This window comes from Herpailurus yagouaroundi, unplaced genomic scaffold, assembly GCF_014898765.1.
Source record: "Herpailurus yagouaroundi ecotype Mexico unplaced genomic scaffold, PumYag 28, whole genome shotgun sequence".
Lineage (NCBI taxonomy): Eukaryota > Metazoa > Chordata > Mammalia > Carnivora > Felidae > Herpailurus > Herpailurus yagouaroundi.
The window spans coordinates 44,251,706-44,273,191 of NW_024412376.1; the positions used below are offsets into that span (position 1 = coordinate 44,251,706).

General features: G+C 36.6%; 1 protein-coding gene across 5 annotated transcripts in view; it reads left to right on the top strand.

Annotated features, from left to right (window-relative positions):
- The window catches only part of ANAPC10 (anaphase promoting complex subunit 10), a 106,682-nt gene that overhangs the window by 66,143 nt on the left and 19,053 nt on the right, over positions 1 to 21,486 (top strand). Inside the window, exon 6 of one of the 5 annotated variants that reach the window (XM_040473081.1) lies at positions 8,988 to 9,008. The exons of the other annotated variants lie outside the window; for them this stretch is intronic. Coding sequence (XP_040329015.1) covers positions 8,988 to 8,993 — 6 coding nt within the window. The 3' untranslated portion in view covers positions 8,994 to 9,008. Of the gene's footprint in view, positions 1 to 8,987; positions 9,009 to 21,486 lie in introns of those variants that run through there. 5 annotated transcript variants of the gene reach the window in all.

Here is a 21,486-nt window from a genome sequence, read left to right on the forward strand (position 1 = left end):
ACATATACATATAATGTATATGCACACACACACACACATACACACCATATCTTCTTTATCCATTCATCAGTCAGTGGACATTTGGGCTATTTCCATAACTTGGCTATAGATAATGCTGCTGTAAATATCAGAGTGTATATATCCCTTTGATTAGTATTTTTATATTCTTTGGGGAATTACCTAATAGTATTTCTTGGATACTAATAGTATAGCTGGATTGTAAGGTAGTTCTATTTTTAACTTTTTTTCCTTCTGACAAGTAACATCTTCTTTCAATTTAAAAAAAAAAAAAATTTTTTTTTTTTTGAGACAGAGACAGAGCATGAGCAGGGGAGGGGCAGACACAGAATCCGAAGCAGGCTCCAGGCTCTGAGCTGTCAGCACAGAGCCCGACGCAGGGCTCGAACTCGCAGAGCATGACATCATGCCTTGAGCCGAAGTCGGACACTCAACCAACTGAGCAACCCAAGCGCCCCAATTTTTTTAAAGTGTTAATTTAAATTCTAATTAATTAACATACAGATATTAGTTTCAGGTGTACAATTCAGTGATTCAACACTTCCATACAACATCTGGTGCTCATCACATATTTTTAACTTTTTATTGAGGAAAACTCCATACTCTTTTGCGGAGTGGCTGCATCAGTTTGCTTTCCCACCAACAGTGCAAGAGGGCTCCTCTTTCTCCACATCCTTGCCAACACCTGTTGTTTCTTGTGTTGTTGATTTTAGTATGGCATATTTCTTATGAGCTGCCATAAATCTTTGATAGCTTCCACTAGCACAAGGATAGTATCTGTCTTGATACCCCTCAAGCCTAAGTACTTGACACATAGGTGTTTAGTTAACATTTGTGCAATTTGTTGTTGTTTATGCAGGGGCCCTTGTATTTACTTTAAAGATAGTATGTGTGTGGGGGGGGGGGAGGGATTTGTTTTAGCTTTCCTGAAGGAAAGGGTCCAAGGCAGATTAGTTTTTAAACTGATTCTACCCTAGCAGCCCCATTTTCTGGTATAAGCATGTGCTCTTAGAGATCATGAAAAAAGGAAATGTAACTTACTAGGGAGAATCCAGGAGACTCATAACTTACCTCTTATCATGGCCCAAAGGTGATAAGCTCAAGTTAAGTATGATAAGGAAGGTACTTCAAGGAATGAGAACAAACTGAGAAATGAAAAGAAATCTGTCTTCACTCATCTACCTTAGCATTTTAGGTAGCTGCTTCACATTTAAGATAATAAAAGGATTAAAAAAAAAAACCCTCAAAATTATTCTCAGCTAGTTTGTAAAATCTGGTTGTTGAGCGTTAGCTTTATCTATTTAAAAATTTTACTATTTCTCTGTAGAAAATTAGTGAAAGGCACTGAGAGGTGTTCCCTGCTTTGAAATACTTACCTTGTATGAAGAGTTGCCTTGTGTTGAAAGAGAATTGTCTAAGGCAAGTATGGAATTCAAATTTGAAAATTCCCTTGACTAAGATCAGGATTATCAGTGGCATGGAATTATCATGACTCACTGAACTCCATTTAACCTGAATTTGTAGTTATTTGAAACTTGCTGCTATTCCCCCAGAGTCATATTGTACTCGCCATTGAACGCAGAGTTCTCTAACCTTGGCTTTGGGGGGGGGTGCAAAAACCCAGGCTGTTTCATAATCTGCAATCTGGGTTTTAAATATTGTACTCAAAATGGGACAGAAGGATGAGGCCTACGCCAGAGGAAGGAATATGTTTCTAGATTGTCTTTGCCACATGCTGCTTTAATCATAGGTTTTGTAGTCAGATCAGAGTTGCAATCTTGGTACTATTACTTCTCTATTTTGTGATATAGGGCACTTTCTCTGTTCTTTCTCTGTTTACTTTAAAAAATAAGAATCACAATACCTATTTTATTTGGGTGGTTGTTAAGATTAAATGAGATTAAGCGGTGTAAAAACATCTGCAACATACCAAATACATTGTTTTTTCAGTCAATGTAAATTTATATCCTTCTATATATCTTTTTTTCAGTTTATTTATTTTGAGAGAGAGAGAGAGAGAGAGAGAGAGAGAGAGAGAAAATATGAGTGGGGGAGGGGTGGAGAGACAGGGAGAGAGAGAATCCCAAGCAGGCTCCACCCTGTCAGCACAGACCCCAATGTGGTGCTCAAACTCAAAAACCGCGAGATTATGACCTGAGCCAAAATCAAGAGTCGGACACTTAACCAACGGAGCTACCCAGGGGCCCCTCCAAATATCTTCTTCACTTCAGTTTTATAATGGCTGCTTTATCCTTACTCATACATGATTGCGCAAGGTTGGAAAATGCTAGATAAATGTCTTCTCTTTTTTAAGGCATGCTCTAATAACAGAGAGTAGGTAAGTCGTCTTGGATTCAGTTCTTTACTGTGTGAGCTGTTTTTTTTTTTTTTTTAATTAAGGTTGATATTTTGCATTTCAAAATCAGTTGTCCAGAATTGGATAGAGCATATGTCCCATGCAGGTTTTCTAGTTTTTGTTTTTTATTTTAATGAGATTTCCATTACAGATTCAGTTCTTTGAAACTATAGCATCAGTGGCATTGGTATTATGTGCCTTTTAAAAGGGAATAAATGGTTTAGCAATTTTAATTTTCCTGATATGATCTAGTTAATAGTATAAGATCTGTTGGATCACATGTTCATCCACTGCGTCAATATATTAGATCTTTCTTTACTAATTAAGGCAATAGTTTACTAACTTGGATACATCCTTTGATTTTGCACTCTGTTATTGAAATTTTTTTGTGTTTATAGAACACAATTTATTTTTATTTGATTTATTTAAAAAGTAAGCAAAGCTGACTTAATATCGAGGACTCTGAATTCTACTTCTCAGCCCTTCTACTTTCTTTGCAGAATATATTCTTTCAAACTGATGCAACATTTATCATAATAAACTTATAGAGTAGGGGGGAATAAATGGACATTTAAAAATGCCATTTTTGCACATCTTAACTGTCATTACTTTTAGCTAAGCCAGTATTTTCATAAAAGCTCTGTTTATCCTAATTGCACAAATATTTTTACAAATATTTCCACTAAGCAGTGAGTGAAGCCCTGAGAGTCAACTCTGGCCAATCTGAAAGCTCCCATAGCAGGGAAGTTGGGAATAGTGATTGAGTTTTGGGAATGCACACAGGCTGTGCTCCTGTTAATAGGCATTTGCTTTTAGGACAGTTTGGCCTAATGATTGAACAAGTTATTTCTGTTTGAAATTGGTAAAGCAAAAACAGAGGTAATCACAGTACGATTTTTGCTAGAATATATGTTAAGTAGCCTTACTAGACCAAATAGTTTTAAAAAACATTACTGTATGAAAAATTTATTCAGCTTATTTTAAAAATCCTTCTTTGAAAAGAAATCTGATATCTTGATACCTGCAGTATTAAGGCAGCTTTTCACTTCGTTGTGACCTGGCATAACAGAAAATACTTTTGGCTTAGAAATCGGAGTATTAGGTGTGACAGTTTGGATGACTTTGTGTGTTGCATGTATGTGGGCAGGTAGTTATACTGGTCTGTGTGTGGAAGATTGCATGTCCATTCATATATGTGAGAGTGCATTTGGATTGGAAGTGATACGAAAAAAAATACTGTCTTGCCTTTAGTAAAACTTCAGTGTTGATATGATTATATGGATATCAAAACACCCTTATTCATTCATTCATTCATTCATTCATCCATCCATTCATTCATTCATTCATTCATTTCTTTCTGGTTGTTACTCAGTTATAATTAGATATCATTCTTTTATATGGTGGTTTTGAAGATTGGCAATACAGGTGATCCTGGGAGATGACTCAGTGTTATCTCATAATTTTTAGGCCAAGTGATGTTGAAAGACTACAATTTGGCAAACTAGACTGATCTGGTTGTACATCTCTTATTTTTGCAACTTATTAGCTGTGTGAAACTTGGGAACATATTTAGCACCTCTGAAGCCTCAGGTTCCTCATACATAGAATAGGGAGGGAAATGCCTTTTTCATTGGATTCCTGAGATGATTAAGATAGTTTGCAAAGTATGGATTCATATTTCATGCCACATAGTAAGCACTCAAATAATGCAAACTCTCTTTTGTTGTTTTAAAAATTAAATAATATTTGACAACTAAAGACTTTTTGAATATTTGAAGTATAATGCAAATTAATTTCCACATAGCTTCTGAGAGAGTAGTAGTGTTTTTTGCATCTTGGGAGAAATCTTGATAGGAGCAGTGGATATTGCACAATAAAAGATTCTTGGGGTGCCTGGGTGGCTCAGTCAGTTAAGTGAACGATTCTTGATTTTGGTTCAGGTCATGATCTCATAGCTGGTGTGTTTGAGGCCTTCAGTAGGCTCTGTGCTGTCAGCAGATCTAAGTGTGAAGTGGTATTCTCTCTCCCCCTTCTCGTCCCCTCCCCTGCTCATCCTCTCTCTTTCCCTCTCAAAATAAATAAACATTTAGAAAAATAAAGGATTCTCCTATTCTTTATTTAGTTATATAAATTTAGTTGTATGAACCATATAAGCAAATATAGGCATAATGGAGGATTATTGTTTTTTATTTTGATTATTTTTTAAAAGCTTCAACATCTTTATGGTGAACTTTCTTGTAACAGAAATTATGTAATTTGGCAAACCACAAGAGACTCATTTTTTTTTTAAATTCTTTTTAATATTATTTATTTTTGAGAGAGAGAAACAAAGCATGAGCAGGGGAGGGGCATAGAGAGAGGGAGACACAGAATCTGAAACAGGCTCCAGACTCTGAGCTGTCAGCACAGAGCCTGACATGGAGCTCGAGCTCATGGTTCGTGAGATCATGACCCGAGCCAAAGCTGAACCCTCAGCCGACAGAGCCACCCAGGCGCCCCAAACCATAAGAGACTGTTAACTATAGAGAACAAACTGAGGGTTGGTGGAGGGAAAGGGGGGGGGATGGGCTAGATGGGTGGTGGGTATTAAGGAGGGCACTTGTTAAGATGAGTATTGGGTGTTGCATGTAAGTGATGAATCACTGAATTCTACTCCTAAAACCAATATTATACTATATGTAAACTAACTAGAATTTAAATAAAAACTTGAAACAAACAAACAAAAGAATTGTGGTGATGGATGCACATTGGATTGTACACTTTAAATGGGTGAATTGTGGGATGCCTGGGTGGCTCAGTTGGTTGAGCATGAGTCCACCTCTTGATTTTGGCTCAGGTCATGATCTCATAGTTCATCGGTTCGAGCTCCCTGTTGGGCTCCATGCTGACAGCATGGGGCCTGCTTGGGATTCTCTCTCTGCATCCTCTCTGCCCCTCCCTAGCTCATGGGTGTGCGCTGCCTATCTGTCTCTCTCTCAAAATAAATAAATAAACTTAAATGGGTGAATTGTATGGTATGTGAATTATATAGCAATAAAGCTGTTTAAACTTTTTTTAATTACTCTATATAATTTGTATATTGTAACTTACAAATTAATTCAATTTGGGGAGAATGTAGAGTTTCCATCAAATAATATTCCACCAATGTGGGAAAAATGACGTTACTGTGGTATGTTGTTAAGATAAGCTTAAAATCCCATTAGATACTAGTATTGTTATGTTTCTGAGGTTAATTGGCTGCATTCAGTTATGGGTTATGAACAGTCCCACTTGAATAATCCACCAAGCTATCAGGCAGAAAGACCAGGAGTTCACAGGACTAATTGACCTTGCTAGTATAATAGAACAGTTACAAATAGGGTTCTCTTTGCCAACAACATTGCAAATGAAAACCCCAGAAGAAACTGTTATGTCCTGTCCTGGAATGCTGTGATTCAGTTAGCAGACTGTGGCTGGAGGTGGGTCATGGTGGGCAGGAATTGCGGGGAATGAAATGTAAAGGATAGGAGGGAGAATTTTGGAAAGAAATTAAACAGGCCAGTTGTTAGACACACATAGTTTTAGAAACGATTTAGCTATCTTGAATCTCTACAAAGTAGTAGTGTCTTTGAATCTCTGTAAAAGTAGCTTCTAAGTTTTGTTTTGTTTTTCACCCTTCCCAGTCTGTAAATCAAGCCCTTTTGTACAGATTTGATAGCCATTATTGCAGTGAGCTCTTTTCTGGAAGGTAAGAACACATCTTTGACAAAGCAGTGCTGTAATGAGGATGAAACATGTTTGTCATCCTGCAGTCTTGCTTCATTTACATGTTACACCAATGTAAGACACATATTGTCAGGGCACCATTATATCTTTGACTCTAAAATGGATTTGTTTGTTTGTTTGTTTTTTGAAATAGGTTTGGATTTGTGCCAGGGTGGGGGAAGGAGGAATGTTGGGAAGAGACAGAGAGAGAAAACATTCACTCCATGACAAATTTTGACTATTTGTTTTTAATTCTCTCTCTCCCTCTCTTTTTTAGTAATGACGAAAATCATGTATTTTATTAAAGAACCCCCAAAGCAATAGATTAGTTTTCCTTAAAGTAAATATTTTCAAATGCTCTAAGAAACTTAGTGAACCAGTATCAATAGGCTTGGTCTTTAAAGGAAATACAAAAAGAACATTAGCTTAAAATGCATTTTAGGTAAGTGGATCCCCAGAATAAGCTATGAGAAACTGAGCAGCAGATATCAGCCTTCATTGAAATATTGTAGTAGGGTGATGACATTCCTGTTGCATTTTACTTTTTACAAAGGCATCTTTTACATTGTAAGAAAAAGACAGTCAGATTGTTAAATGGGCTTCAAAAAATAGTAATAAAAAAAGATTTATAATGGAAAGAATTGATGGTATATTTCACCTAGAGTATGAAACAATGTGTAATAAGGGATTTTGTGGTTTTACAGCTCAGTGCATGTGTTTGAAAGCTGTTCTCTCAGCAACGTGGGTGGCAGGTTATGCTACCATATAATGTATTGTAGTTGGCTCTCCACACTTGTCAGGGTTAGTGTTCAACCATTCGGAAAATTTTCCCATTGTTCTATCATGTGAACCAAGACTAGTGTTGAATTCCCAATAACTTACAGAAAAAAGGTTTAATTAGAAAGTTTGAAATTTGATTACATCTTTTTGTTGTAATAAAGTGCTATATGTTTTAGTATTTTATCTATGACCACAGTGATTTTTTAGTCAAAAAGATACCAAAATCAAAACTTCATCTTATTCTTTTTTTAAATAGGTTTTACAGAAATTTGTATACTGAATCTTGCTCTTTTTTCTGTATTAACACTCTGTTTCCATCTTAAGCATTTTGCTTTAGATGGACCATGGCTCTTGGCAGCTAGTGCATTTTTAGCAAATAATACTGTTTCTAGTAAGAGTTGCAGAGAAGAGAAAAAAAAAACTTAGTGTGAGGTCCTTGTAAACTGAACCTTTGGAACATTACTTTATTTCTTTTTTCCCCCCTTTTGTGCTTCTTCTCTATTTGTGTAATGGTTATAAATTACATCCTTTGAAAAGAAGAATTAAAAACATTTTTTGTTTTGTTATTTTTGTAGTTGATTTTTTTTCTTTACCTGTTATTTTAAAGATACACAGAGAAATAAGCAATTATGGTATTGAAATTCCATTGTGCCAGCACCTCCAGAGCATAATCCAAAAAAAACAGAAAACCGCCTGCTGGGTTGTCTGTAGTATGCTTGTGTGAACATCAGTGTCTGCTGTTCACACATCATTTTTTTAGTAAAAGTTCCTCTTGGAATAAAGACTCTGTGTTTTCTGAGTGTAGTGAAACATTAGTTGGTCTTTACATTTTAAATTTGTAAGGATTTCTGTTTATAGAATAAGTTGTTATAGATGTGTATTACATGATCGTCACAGGCACATCAAGAAGTAGAGAAAAGCCTTGTATGTTTATGTACTACAAAATAATGAAAAACTTTAAATGAAATTATAAAATATTAAAGGTGAGGAATAATGAGCCTTTGATATAAAGAAGGATTAATTTGAATGTTGACTTTTGCCCTTTAAAATCTATTTTATTTATAAAGTGAAGTGTGTCTTGGCTTGATGACTGTAAAAGTATCGTAAATTTGTCCTGTATCCTACTTGAAATTCAGATACTCAAATATGGTGGCTTTTTGACAATATTAGTAAAAGTTTTCAAATGACCCTACATAATTATTGTAACCAAGAAATATATTAGAAAGTATACTTATGGATCCTTACATTGATTGTTTTCATTTCTAATCGCATTCACTTCATTCATTTTTATTCTTATTATGCTTCTGGGTGTCGTATTAGGCACAGACCGCAAACTTACAAAATGGGGTCCAGTGTATTCGCAGTCTCTGCCTTTCATTCAGACTCATAAAACATCAAAAAGAAAAAGCATTTACCAGATAATGGGGAACTTTGGCTTTGATTTAGTTAGATGGTGGGGCACCTGGGTGGCTCAGTCGGTTAAGTTCCAACTTCGGCTCAGGTCATGATCTCACGGTTCGTGGGTTTGAGCCCTACATTGGGCTCTGTGCTGACATCTCAGAGTCTGGAGCCTGTTTCGGATTCTCTGTCTCCCTCTCTCTCTTTGCCCTTCCCCCACTTGCTCTCTGTCTCTCTCTCCCTCAAAAATAAATAAACCTTAAAAAAAATTTTTTTTTAAGTTTCATTAAATGGAAGTTGATGCCCACAATCTCCTGTAAGGTATATCTGAATCGTTCGGTTTTTTTTTTCTTTGAAACTTTCCATGTACAGGTTAATAAGAGTAAATACACACATCTCTGCTGATATTGGGTTTTTACCCATTTCAACTCTTTTTCATAGATAATTTCAGTTTGTTTGCCTGTGAATTCCATTCTGAATTTCTTGACCAATTAAAATGCACTTATAACTGCATTTCATAACAATCCCAAGAATCTTTTAGTTATTATTACTTCTGATTATTAGGATGAATTTACTGTCTACCTGGGACCAGTTATTACATTTAGTCATAAGGTCCAGTGGGCAATGATTCTGACTAATCTCTCAAATGTTTTCCTCAATTTGCTTCTTATTAGTTGTCTTAACCTTTCAGTCCTGAAGATGGAAGAAATTGTCCTCTACACAAGATATATCTCGCATACGTTTCTCGGAAAGCGAAGTGAAAGCACCACGTCCTTAACATACTAGTTTTCTAAGGGCCTAAGACTCCTGAGTCTCCTGATTGCCACGAAGCCTAATTGCTCACAAGGCAACCTGGCACACTGCCATTTCCCCACTGGGCTGTTTGTTGGTGCATGTGAATAGAACAAAAATGGCTTTGCTTTTTCTACTCAGTTGTCACTGATTGCAGTTTTAGGAAACAAGTTAACATTTTTCTTAAAATTGTAGTAATTCACATCAAGATGAAGTCAAATTTCATAGTATTTAAGCAATAAGTTATATAGTTACTTCAGAGCTTTTAAAATCTATATAAAATAAAATTCATTACTTCTTGCTCCAAAATATTCATTTTGTATAACTCCACCTGAACTATTCTAGACAGATATTCCAGATTTGGATAAACACTTCTGAAAATAAATTATAAGGTGAGTTTTTGAGTTTTTAAAATACTTCCGTAAACAAAATCTATTATATATGTGAATTATGGAATCAATGGAAATCACAGACCTGGCAGACAAAATTTATATGTGTGGGTGAGCTACTTCAGCTGTTTTGAAACCTGTTATTGAGAATACTAGAGATGTTTACATTTTAATTTTTAATGTAACCGGGGATGTATCATGGGTTTTGACCTTTGCCTAGACCTGTAACCAGAATTTCATTTATTCCCATTGTCGTGCTTTACTTGTAGGTACTATCACTAATAGAAAACAGTGAATATTGTGGGACTTTTCACACAGTTGAGGTATTTTCCTATTTTCTCCCCAGTATAGTTCCACATCTCTTTAAAGAATATACAGTATTGTAGCTTTCTGAATTGCCAATATTAATTCACTTGTACTCATCTCAGAATATATTCTTGTTTTATTTTTATTCCAGACAGACATATTTTAAGACTATTTTATTACTTTGATGTTCACAGTTTTGGCAGAGAAATTGCTTTCAAATCCTGGCTTCCTCCTTCACCAGTGAGGTGACCCTCAGCAAACTATATAACCTGTCTGTGAACTCTAGGTCCCTCAGCTGTAAATTAGGGATGTGGTGTCGGAAGGATTAAAATAAATGTATGTTAAGTGCCTGGCACATGGTAGCAGCTCAATAAATGGTAGTTGAAAGGAGCAAAGCCTTGAAAACTGGTAATGTTTTTATAGGCTGTAAAAGCATCCACCACTATGCTTTTCCATATAATCTTTTGAAATTGGGTTTAACTACACATAACTATTGGCTATACATTTATGTCTTTGGATTGATAAAGATCCAAGAGCAATGGGCTTGGGAGTCATCTGCTGGGGTTTGAGTTCCTGCACTGCCACTTCACTATGAACCTTGGGAAGTTTGCCTTCTCTGTGCCTCAGATTTCTTGTGTATAAAATGAAGATGAAAATAGTGTACGTTGTAGGACTGTTGCATGTATTACTAGAATAAATCAGTACGTGTAAAACTCCTAAAACAATGCCTGGCAAAGTGTAAGTGTTCCAAACATGTTAGTTGTTATGAACTATTATTATCTCATGGAAAAAGAAAAGTCATAAGGCCAGAAAACTTGGAATCAGCCCTAATTAATGAATGTCTCTTTCATCCACTTCTAAATACTTCCTGTTACCTTTCTAGTTGCTTCAGAGCCCCACATCTCCTGAAAGTATATTTATGATTATATAGAAGTTAGAATTCTGTTTTTTATTCATTGCTATCATATAATTGTGATGCCCTTACAGTGAAAATTTTAGATGTCTCTTAATTAAATGTAACTTGAGTTTGTCACCTGCTTCTTATAGGCCTTGCCCTAGTTAGCTTTTTAATAGTCCTTTTGAAGGCAGCTTGATTGTGAAAAGACTTTTTAAAGATTCATTACCAAATTGAATGTTTTTTTAATTAAAAAAATTTTTTTAGAATTAAATTTTTTTTATTTTGAGAGAGAGAAAGAGTGAGCAAGCAAGAGTGGGGGAGAGTGGCAGCACAGAGCCTGACGAAGGGCTTGATATTGCTGCTCTGGGATCATGACCTAAGCCGAAATCAGGAGTCGGACACTCAACTGACTGAGCCACCCAGATGCCCCTGAAAGTTCTTTTTAAAAAAGAATTGGGTCTCCATGTATCCTTCTTCAACTGGAATTTTTTTAAACAAGCAACTTTTTTACTTGGCGGTTAAATGATTATTATAAAAAGCATTTTATAGTGATTTTTTCAGATCTTAAATTCCTGTTTTTCCCGTTGTTTTTCAATGCTTTACAATAAAATGGTAGGCCATTAAACAGCCTGTTTGCTTAGATGCATTACTGACGTGTGCTTAAAGCTATCTCTAGCCTTTCCTTGTTGTAAGATTGAGGGGATAGAATTAATGTACTTTTTAATTTACTTAAAAATTACTCATGTATGTGAAAAGTCCAAAATTGTATATATTTGCATAACGTTTTCTCAGATCTGCTGTACATACAAATTACTTCATTTTTGTTCTGAGATAAAAGATCAATGTTATCCTCGTAGATAAATTTACCTTGTAAATGCAATAAACATTCATTTATTTTAGAGCTCATTTAACAGCATATTATAATTCATTTGGAATAACAAGGACTAGGAAAAAGCTAACCTTTCTATGTAGTATGAGAAGTTCTACAACTGTGTGCTGGAGTTTCATTCGTGTGCTTAATGCTCCTTCCTCCCCAAAGTTTACAAAACACTCATACAGTTTATATGTGTATATAACCTATCTAGTGTAAGAAATAGAACCTTATGAGCATCCCAGAAGTTGGGAGTATACCTCTTTCCTTCACTATCACAATCCTATCTCTGCTCTTTAGAGGTAACCAGTATTGCTAACTTTTTTATAGTAATTTCTTAGCTTTCTTTATAGTTTTACCACCTATATGCATCCTTAGTAGTAGGTTAGTGCTGCATGGGTTTTTTTGTTTGTTTATTTTTGAGAGAGGAAGAGAAAGAGACAGAGCATGAGCAGGGGAGGGACAGAGAGAGAGGGAGTCACAGAATCCAAAGCAGGCTTGAGGCTCTGTCAGCACAGAGCCCGATGTGGGACTTTAACTCATGAGCCGTGAGATCATGACCTGAGCTGAAGTTGATGCTAAACCAACGCAGCCACCCAGGCACCCCTGTTTTTGTTTTTCGTGGTTTTTTTTGTTTGTTTTTTTAATGTTTATTTATTTTAGAGAGAGGGGTGGGAAGGGGCAGAGAGAGAGGGACACCAAGCATGTGAAGCCGACTCTGTGCTGACAGCAGAGAACCTGACTCAGGACTCAAATCCACAAACCACAAGATCATGATCTGAGCTGAAGTCGGGTGCTTAGCCTACTGAGCCTCCCAGTTGCCCCGGTTAGTGCATGATTTGGAACTCTAAGTGGGTTAGACTTGATATTGTCAAATTTTGCCTCTATTTTTTTTTTTGTTTTTGCCAGCTTTATGAGTCTTAGTCTTTAATTTTCAGTTACCTTAACATTGAATTTTTTACGCTTCCCTTTTTGAGTTTAATTTTGAAGTTTAAGTGTATTTTTACTATAGTGAAACATGTACATAGGTTAAAAGTCTGAAAGGACTGTGACAGCATTTATAGTAGTAGCACCTATCTCCCTATCCCACACTCCTATCCCACTCCTTAGGAGCAATCCTCTTAGTTATTTTAGCCTTTTTTCATGTATTTGCTTTCATATTTTTAAATAATATGTGTACATAGATCTCTATACTACATACATACAACTCTGAATGTATGGGTACCTATCTGTATTTAAAGACATGATCTAATGGTGTCTTAACTATGAAATATTGGATTTAGCCCTATAATCCCATTTCTTCTCTCATAGACTTCCCTTCTCTTCATCTTCCTGGTGTGACTTTTCATGGTATTTGCTGATTATGCACATTTTCATTATTATGACCACATAAGTATTGTTCATACCCGATTCATGTCATGTCCTATGCTTAAATTTCCTTTATATGTATAATTTCATTCTTCTGGAATTAATAGTTGCCTCCTTTTTTTCTTAATGTTTAAAATGTTATCAGTATCAGTATATCCCTGAGTTTTCTTGCCGACCTATAAAATACCTTTTTTTATTTTATTTTATTTTTTATTTTTTATTTTTTAAAATTTACATCCAAATTAGCATGTAGTGCAACAATCATTTCAGGAGTAGATTCCTTAGGGCCCCTTACCCATTTAGCCCATCCCCTCTCCCACACTCCCTCCAGTAACCCTCTGTTTGTTCTCCATATTTATGAGTCTCTTATGCTTTGTCCCCCTCCCTGTTTTTATATTCTTTTTGTTTCCCTTCCCTTATGTTCATCTGTTTTGTCTCTTAAAGTCCTCATATGAGTGAAGTCATAGATATTTGTCTTTCTCTGACTAATTTCACTTACCATAATACCCTCCAGTTCCATCCACATAGTTGCAAATGGCAAGATTTCATTCTTTTGGATTGCCGAGTAATACTCCATGTATATATATACCACATCTTCTTTACCCATTCATCCATTGATGGACATTTGGGCTCTTTAATACTTTGGCTATTGTTGATAGTGCTGCTACAAACATGGGGGTGCATGTGTCCCTTCGAAACAGCACACTTGTATTCCGTGGATAAATGCCTAGTAGTGCAATTGCTGGGTCGTAGGGTAGTTCTGTTTTTAGTTTTGTGAGGAACCTCCATACTGTTTTCCAGAGTGGCTGCACCAGCTTGCATTCCCACCAGCAATGCAAAAGAGATCTCTTTCTCTACATCCTCGCCAACATCTGTTGTTGCCTGAGTTGTTAATGTTAGCCATTCTGACAGGTGTAAGGTGGTATCTCATTGTGGTTTTGATTTGCATTTCCCTCATGATGTGTGATGTGGAGCATTTTTTCATGTGTCAGTTGGCCATCTGGATGTCTTCTTTGGAGAAGTGTCTATTCATGTCTTTTGCCCATTTCTTCACTGGATTATTTGTTTTTTGGGTGTTAAGTTTGATAAGTTCTTTATAGATTTTGGATACTAACCCTTTATCTGATAATGTCGTTTGCAAATATTCTCCCATTCTGTCGGTTGCCTTTTAGTTTTGCTGATGGTTTCCTTCGTTGTGCAGAAGCTTTTTATTTTGATGAGGTCCCAGTAGTTCATTTTTGCTTTTGTTTCACTTGCCTCCGGAGACGTGTTGAGTAAGAAGTTGCTGCGGCCAAGATCAAAGAGGTTTTTGCCTGCTTTCTCCTCAAGGATTTTGATGGCTTCCTGTCTTACATGGAGGTCTTTCATCCATTTTGAGTTTATTTTTGCGTATGGTGTAAGAAAGGGGTCCAGGTTCATTCTTCGGCATGTTGCTGTCCAGTTTTCCCAGCACCACTTGCTGAAGAGACTGTCTTTATTCCATTGGATATTCTTTCCTGCTTTGTCAAAGATTAGTTGGCCATACGTTTGTGGGTCCATTTTTGGGTTCTCTATTCTATTCCATTGATCTGAGTGTCTGTTCTTGTGCCAGTACCATACTGTCTTGATCATTACAGCTTTGTAGTATAGCTTGAAGTCTGGGATTGTGATGCCTCCTGCTTTGGTTTTCTTTTTCAAGATTGCTTTGGCTATTCTGGGTCTTTTCTGGTTCCATGTGAATTTTAGGATTGTTTATTCTAGCTCCGTGGAGAATGCTGGTGTTACCTTGATATGGATTGCGTTGAATATGTAGATTGCTTTGGGTAGTATCGACATGTTCACAATATTTGTTCTTCCTATCCAGGAACATGGAATCTTTTTCCATTTTTTTGGTGTCTTCTTCAATTTCTTTCATAAGCTTCCTATAGTTTTCAGTGTATAGATTTTCCACCTCTTTGGTTAGATCTATTCCTAGGTATTTTATGGTTAAAATACCTTTTGAAATAGTCATGTGTCCTCTCGGTTCCACGTTTTTCTTGAAGACATCCCTCCTGGATCTCCAGCTCAGCCAGTGTGTCAGTGTAAATTCAGTCAGAGAAGCAGAGCACTAGAGTGTGTGTATGTGTGTGTGTACGTGTGCATGCAGCATATATATATATATATATATATATATGTATATATACACACACACACACATATACGTATGTGTATACGTGTGTGGAGAGGGTGGGTGGAGGTATGTAATAGGGTGTTTATACAGGGAGTTTACCTTACACAGTGGAAGATGGGTAAATTCTAAGGCTGTTGCTTTCATGTCTGATGCTGGAGCTTGAAATTCATAGCATAGGAAATCAAAAGTGAACATGAATGTAGAGTGGTGAAGAGCAAAGAGAAGCTGGAACCCATCAGCACAAACTAGATGAATTAGAATCCACCTCAGTTCTCACTGCCTCCAACATTGTGATGTGAGTGTCCTGCAGAAGAAGCGGATGCCCTTCATTATGGAGTAAACACACCTGTCCCAGGAGTCCGAGTACTGCAGGAGGAAGGTGGAGCAGTTACATGCCTGGCTGCATGCCGATGACAGTAAGGGGGACTAGCAGATAGTGACAGCACGTGTGATCTACAAGAGCACCTACCTCAACTCGAGTTTTTGTAAAAAACCAAATGGCTGCTGCTTCACTTCTGCCCTCCAAATCTTGTGCATGAAAATATTCCTTGTGTCTCACATAACCAGAAACATGTGAGGAAGGGAATCCTGGGAAATGTAGTTTAGGCTAGCCACCGTGGCACATTGTAGAGTCATCACAGGTGGCCATGAGAATATTCTTCTCAGATCTCTGACTGTGGGGAGTAACTGATTGATGGCCCCAGCTGCTGCTGTCTGAAATCCATCTCCACGTTTGCGCAGAGCCCATGTGCTCCTGCAGTCTGCCCCCAGCCAGTGACCGAAACAGCAGGGGTACGAAAGCAGCTCATTCCTGGGGACTCTAGAGTCCTCTGACAGGCAACCTTGGCTGAACCCTGATGGCCTTGCTGAACGTTCCCTAGAACTGCACTGCAGTCTAACACATGTCCACCCAACTTTCCAACCTTCCCTCCCTGTCTCCTTCCCCTGGGGTCAGACCTGCATCACTATCTGACAGTTCTTCCAGCCTCCCCGGCTCCCTCCCCATGTTCTCTCGCAGATGTTTCCCCTAATAAATTTCTGGCATTTCTAATTTCTAAGTTCTATGCATGTCTTGGTATCTGTTTCTCAGACGACCCGGTCTGACAGCTATCTGCGTAAGACATCCCTTCAACATCATCCTGGGAATTTCCTTCATCTTCTCTTTTGGTAGATCCCTTGTTTCCTGCATCCCAGGTCTTCATCTTTTTGATTTACTTCTTTTTTCGGTGGAATGCATCCTCCACATGGGAGGTAAAATTGTTGAAACCTTGCATGACTGAAAAGTTTATTTTAATCTCACCCTTGAGGGATGATTTGGCTGGGTATGGAATTCTAGTTTGGAAATAATTTTTCATCAGAATTTTAAGCACATTCTCCATTGCCTCATAGTTTTCAGTGTAAAGGTTGAGAAATACAACACCACTTTTGATTCCTGATGCTTTGCATGTGATCGGTTCTTCTCTATAGAAGCTTTTATAATCTCCTTACCCTTCATGTTCAGAAATTTCATGCTGCTATGCCATGATTGTGTGTGTGTGTGTGTGTGTGTGTGTGTGTGTGTGTGTGTGTGTGTGGTGTGTGTGTTTTCTTTATTGTGCTGGGGGTTCAGTGGATTCCATCAGTAAGGAGGCACCTGTCCTTTAGTTCTGGGAGGTGCTCTTATATTCTTTCATATTTTTGCTCTCTGTTTGCTCTGTTCTTTCTGAATTCACACTTGTTAGCTCTTATACCTCCTGCATTGAGCCACTGATTTTCTATCTCTTTTGTTTTCTCGTTTTCCAAGCAAATCATTAAAATTTTAAAAAATCTTTGCTCCCATATATAACCCTAAGATATTCATGACCATATATATCCATGAGAGTTGACCCATTTTCAGTGACATACAATTAATACTTCTGTCATCTCTTGATCTTTGGAGTATGCTCAGAACCAGTTTCCTGTACAATGTTAATTTGTTTTTGCATTATTGCAGGTTATAGGACTAAAATATAGGTGAGAGACCATGCAGAATAAGGCTGAAGAGGTAAGCAGAGACCAGATCATGCAGGATTGTGGATTTATTCCTATTAAAATGAGAAGCTAATGAAAGGTTTTTCAACTTTACATTTTTATCTAGTGACTCTGCTGCTAATCCAAGCTTAGATTGGAAGAAGACAAGTAGCTATGGCAAGATTAGTTAAGAGGCCACTAATAATAATCCTGGGTAGCAGATAGTGTTGATTACCATATGTAGCATTCTTCCTCCATCTTTCTTCCCTGCCAACAGAGACCACTTTCCACAATAAAAATAGAAAATGCCCGAGTCTCCATTTCCAACTTCCCTTTCACTTAATGCATAGACATGTGACGCAGACCTGGCCAATGGGAAATCTGATAGCTTCTGGAAAATATTTTTCTTCATAATTAACAGAGGAGAAAGCCTTTTTGGATATTGTTGTGTGAGAGCGTGATGCTTGCAGCTGCTGCAGACAACATAGACACACAGCATGACAGAGCAGAAAGGTCTGGGTCTTTTTTTTTTTAATTTAAAATTTTTATATTGAAACAATAAAGTCCATATATCATAAGTGAAAAGCTCACTGAATTTTCCCAAACTAAACAGACCTATATAACCAGCAACCAAATAAAAATCCAGAAACCCCCTTTATGTTTCCTTATGCTTCCTCAAAGCTAATCATTATTCTGACTTGTAACAATATGGATTACTCTCACCTGCGTTTTTAAAATCTTTTTGTTTTTATTTTGTGATGTTTTACTTTATAAAGATGGAATCATATTGTGCCTATACTTTTTTTTTTTTTTTTTTGAAGTAAGCTCTACTCCCAACATGGGACTTGAACCCACAACCCTGAGATCAAGAGTGGCCTGCTCTTCAGACTGAGCCAGCCAGGTGCCCTGTGCCTGTACTTTTTTTCATCTGGCTCCTTTTACTCAACATGTTTGTGAGAGTTATCTATGTAATTGGGTAGTTGTAGATTGTTCATTCTCGTTGACTGTAGAATATTCCATTTTGTGATTTATTCCAATTTTTTAATCTGTCAATATGTATTTGGATACTCTGGCTATTATAACTAATACTCTTGTGAACATTTGAGTATACATTGTTGAACATGTGTTGGATATATACTCTTTGTATATTGTGTGTATATCTCTATCTCTATCTCTATCTCTATCTCTATCTCTATCTCTATCTCTATATCTATATCTATATCTATATTATATATGTGTATATTGTATTCTCAAGATAGGTGTCCTTTGCTGGAGATAGGCATATTTTCCAGTCTGTGGCTTGTTTTTTCCACTTTCTTAATTGTGTTTTTTAATGAACAGAAGTTCTTAGTTTTAAGATAGCTGATCAATATTTATCGATGAGTACTTTTTGTGTCCTAAAAATTTTATCTACTCCAAGGTTACAAACATGTTTTATTTTCTTGTAAAAAAAGCTTCTGACATTTTACCTTTGACATTTAGATCTAAATCCAACTGGAGCTCATTTTTGTTTATGTTGGGAATTGTGGGAGTCAAAATTATGTTTTTTCTCCCAAATAGAAGATCAGAATATCCAGCATCATTATTTGAGGAGACCATGTTTCCTCTACTGCACCAGAGTGTCATCTCTGACATTAATCAAATGGCTGTAAATGTGTGGGTCTGCTTCTGAAGTCTCTTAGCTGTTCCATTAGTCTACTATATCTTTCCACTAATTACCTGCTCTTTTAGTTATACCTTTATGTTGACCTTGTATCCAGTGACCTTGTTAAATTTTCTTATTAATTCTAATAGTTAATAGATTCTTTTGTATCTTCTAGATCTGCAGTCATATAATTTACAAATAATGTTATTTTTTTCTTCGTTTGGCATCCTTTTTATCCTGTCTCCTTCCTTCTACTTCTCTCTCCTCCACTTCTTTCCATTTTCCTTGCAATATTTCACTGCTTAAAACCTTCAGTACAATGTTAAATAGAAGTGGTGGTAATCTGGTTTTGTTTATAATCTCACTGAGAAAGTTTTCAAGATTTCACCATTGTATATGAATGCTGTAGGTTATTTGTTTGAAAGATGCTGTTTTTCATATTAAGGAAATTGCATTCTGTTCCTATTTGCTAAGGGTTTTTAAATTATAAATGGGTATTGAATTTTTGAAATGCTGTTTTTGCATCACCAAGATGATTGTATTATTTTTCTCCCTTCTTCTATTGGTGAAATCAATTACATTAATTTTCAAATGATATTCTAACCTCGTATACCTGGAATAAACCCCATTTGCCTGTGATATATTATCCTTTATCTTTATCATTTGATTTGATTTACTAATATTTTGTTCTAAAATTTTTTATTTGTTGTCATGAGAAAGATTAGTCTGTAATTTTCTTTCTTAATGTCCTTACCAAGTTTTGGAACTAATCTTGTGGTGCCTTCATAGAAACAGTTAAAAGCGTTCTTCCTCTTTTTATTCTCTAAGGCTTTGTGCAAAATTGATACACTTTTCTTTTTGAATTTTTGGAAGAATTGACTGGCAAAATCATATGGAACTGGAGTGTTGTGATAGATTTTAAATTATGAGGCAGTTTCCTTAACAGGCACAGTTCTAATCATATTTTCTATTTCTTCTTATGTCCATTTTATCTTTTCCTATAGATAACTTACTGATCAGTCTGATGAATTCTTGATTGCAAATATTTTATTTTCAGCTCTATAATTTACATTTAAAAATATATTCCAATACTCACATGAAATTATTTATCTTTTCATTTTCTATTTTCTGTCTTTTTTCTTCATGTTGGCCTCTTAATTCCTTAGGCATATTAATAGCAATTTTTCATTGATTGCTGGACATTGGGAGAAAATGTTTTTGCAGGTCTAGATTTATGCTATTCATACAGTCCCACTAGCTGCATGTGACTTTTAATTTTAAGCATTTCAAATGTGACTAATCCTAATTGAGGTATGCCGTAATTGTAAAATGCTGAATTTTTTGGTACAACAAAAAATAATGTAAAGTATTCCGTTAACAACTTTTTATATTGATCACATGGTGAAGTGTTACTTTGTATATACTAAATATAAAATTATTTTGACCTGTTTCTTTTGACTTTTGAAAATGTAATTATTAAGAAATTTTAAATTGTGTACATGGGTCACATTTGTGGCTGCACTATTTTTCTGCTGGATAGTACTGCTCTCTATTTTCTCTCTTCAGGGAGAGTTTGCTTTTTCCTGGGCTAGAGCAGTAGACTGGGTAGCTTCACTCCTGTCAGTCTCCAAGTTGAGTTGGGGCTGTGTTGTTTTGGTAACGTTCTGTCTACCTCTATTCTTTAATATTCCTACATCACAGCTGTTCAGGGCTTTCTTTGAGGGGCCTGATGTATTCACTGGGTTCCTTCCCCTTGGCATGTTCTAGACTCTAGTACTTGTTTCCTTGGCCCTGAGAGATTACCAGAAACTCAGTTCTGCTCTCAGAGACCACTTGCTTATCCCTTCAGCCTCCCATTTCAGGCAGTTTCACAGTGTGGCAAATATTTTGAGGGGAAAGATGTGTGCTTGAAGCTCTTGAAGTCTCTAATTTTGTCTTTTCTGAAACACTTCTAGTAATAACCCCGCATGTTTCTCTGGCTTCAAGAAGCAACTCTCTGCCTGGGCAAGACCACAATTCTCAGCATCTTATCTCATCCCAGAATCAGTAAATGCCCCACCCCCTGCCCATGATTGAAGTAGGTAAAGACCAGTAACCTCTCTGAGATTCTCTCTTCCCCAACATCCTGGCCCCCTCTAGTTCTTCTTGCTTAGCAGCTCTCTGATAACTCTATAATGATGGTTGTATTTTACCTGCAGTTATTTTGAGCAGGAACATTGGTCAGCCACAAACTATTCCATTCTCTTCTGTTTAAAGGAGACACGTTTAAAGTCTAGACCTTTCTTATGTGGCTTTTGTGGTGGAATCTTTCTATCTTGCCTTGCCTTCCTAGGTCCCTTGCTCGTCCCTTCAGAAGTTGTCTCTTACAAAGGAGATAAAAAATGTTAAGTCATTAGCATACGGCCACTTGAGGTATCTGAAGTCATGGGTCTGGACAAGATTATGTAAGACAATTGTGTAAATTAAACTCTGTGTTGTGAGACTAGTTTTAGGACAGCACTCTGAGGAATACAACACTTAAGGAACAGCCAAGGAGTTTCCAGAAAGACAAAGAAAAGAAGAGAAAGGTAGGAAGAATATCTGAAGAAGGTGAAATCACAGAGGCCATGAGAACATTTCAATTAAGATTTTGCCTCTGGTTATGTAGAAAGGATAAGAAGTTTCAAACTAAAGTGTCCCATGGATTGAGCAATAATGACACTTCTATTGTTATATTACAACATTCCTATGAGGAAAGCTTAAAAAGTATACAGAAGTAAAATTATCCTCCTTTTATTTTTGAT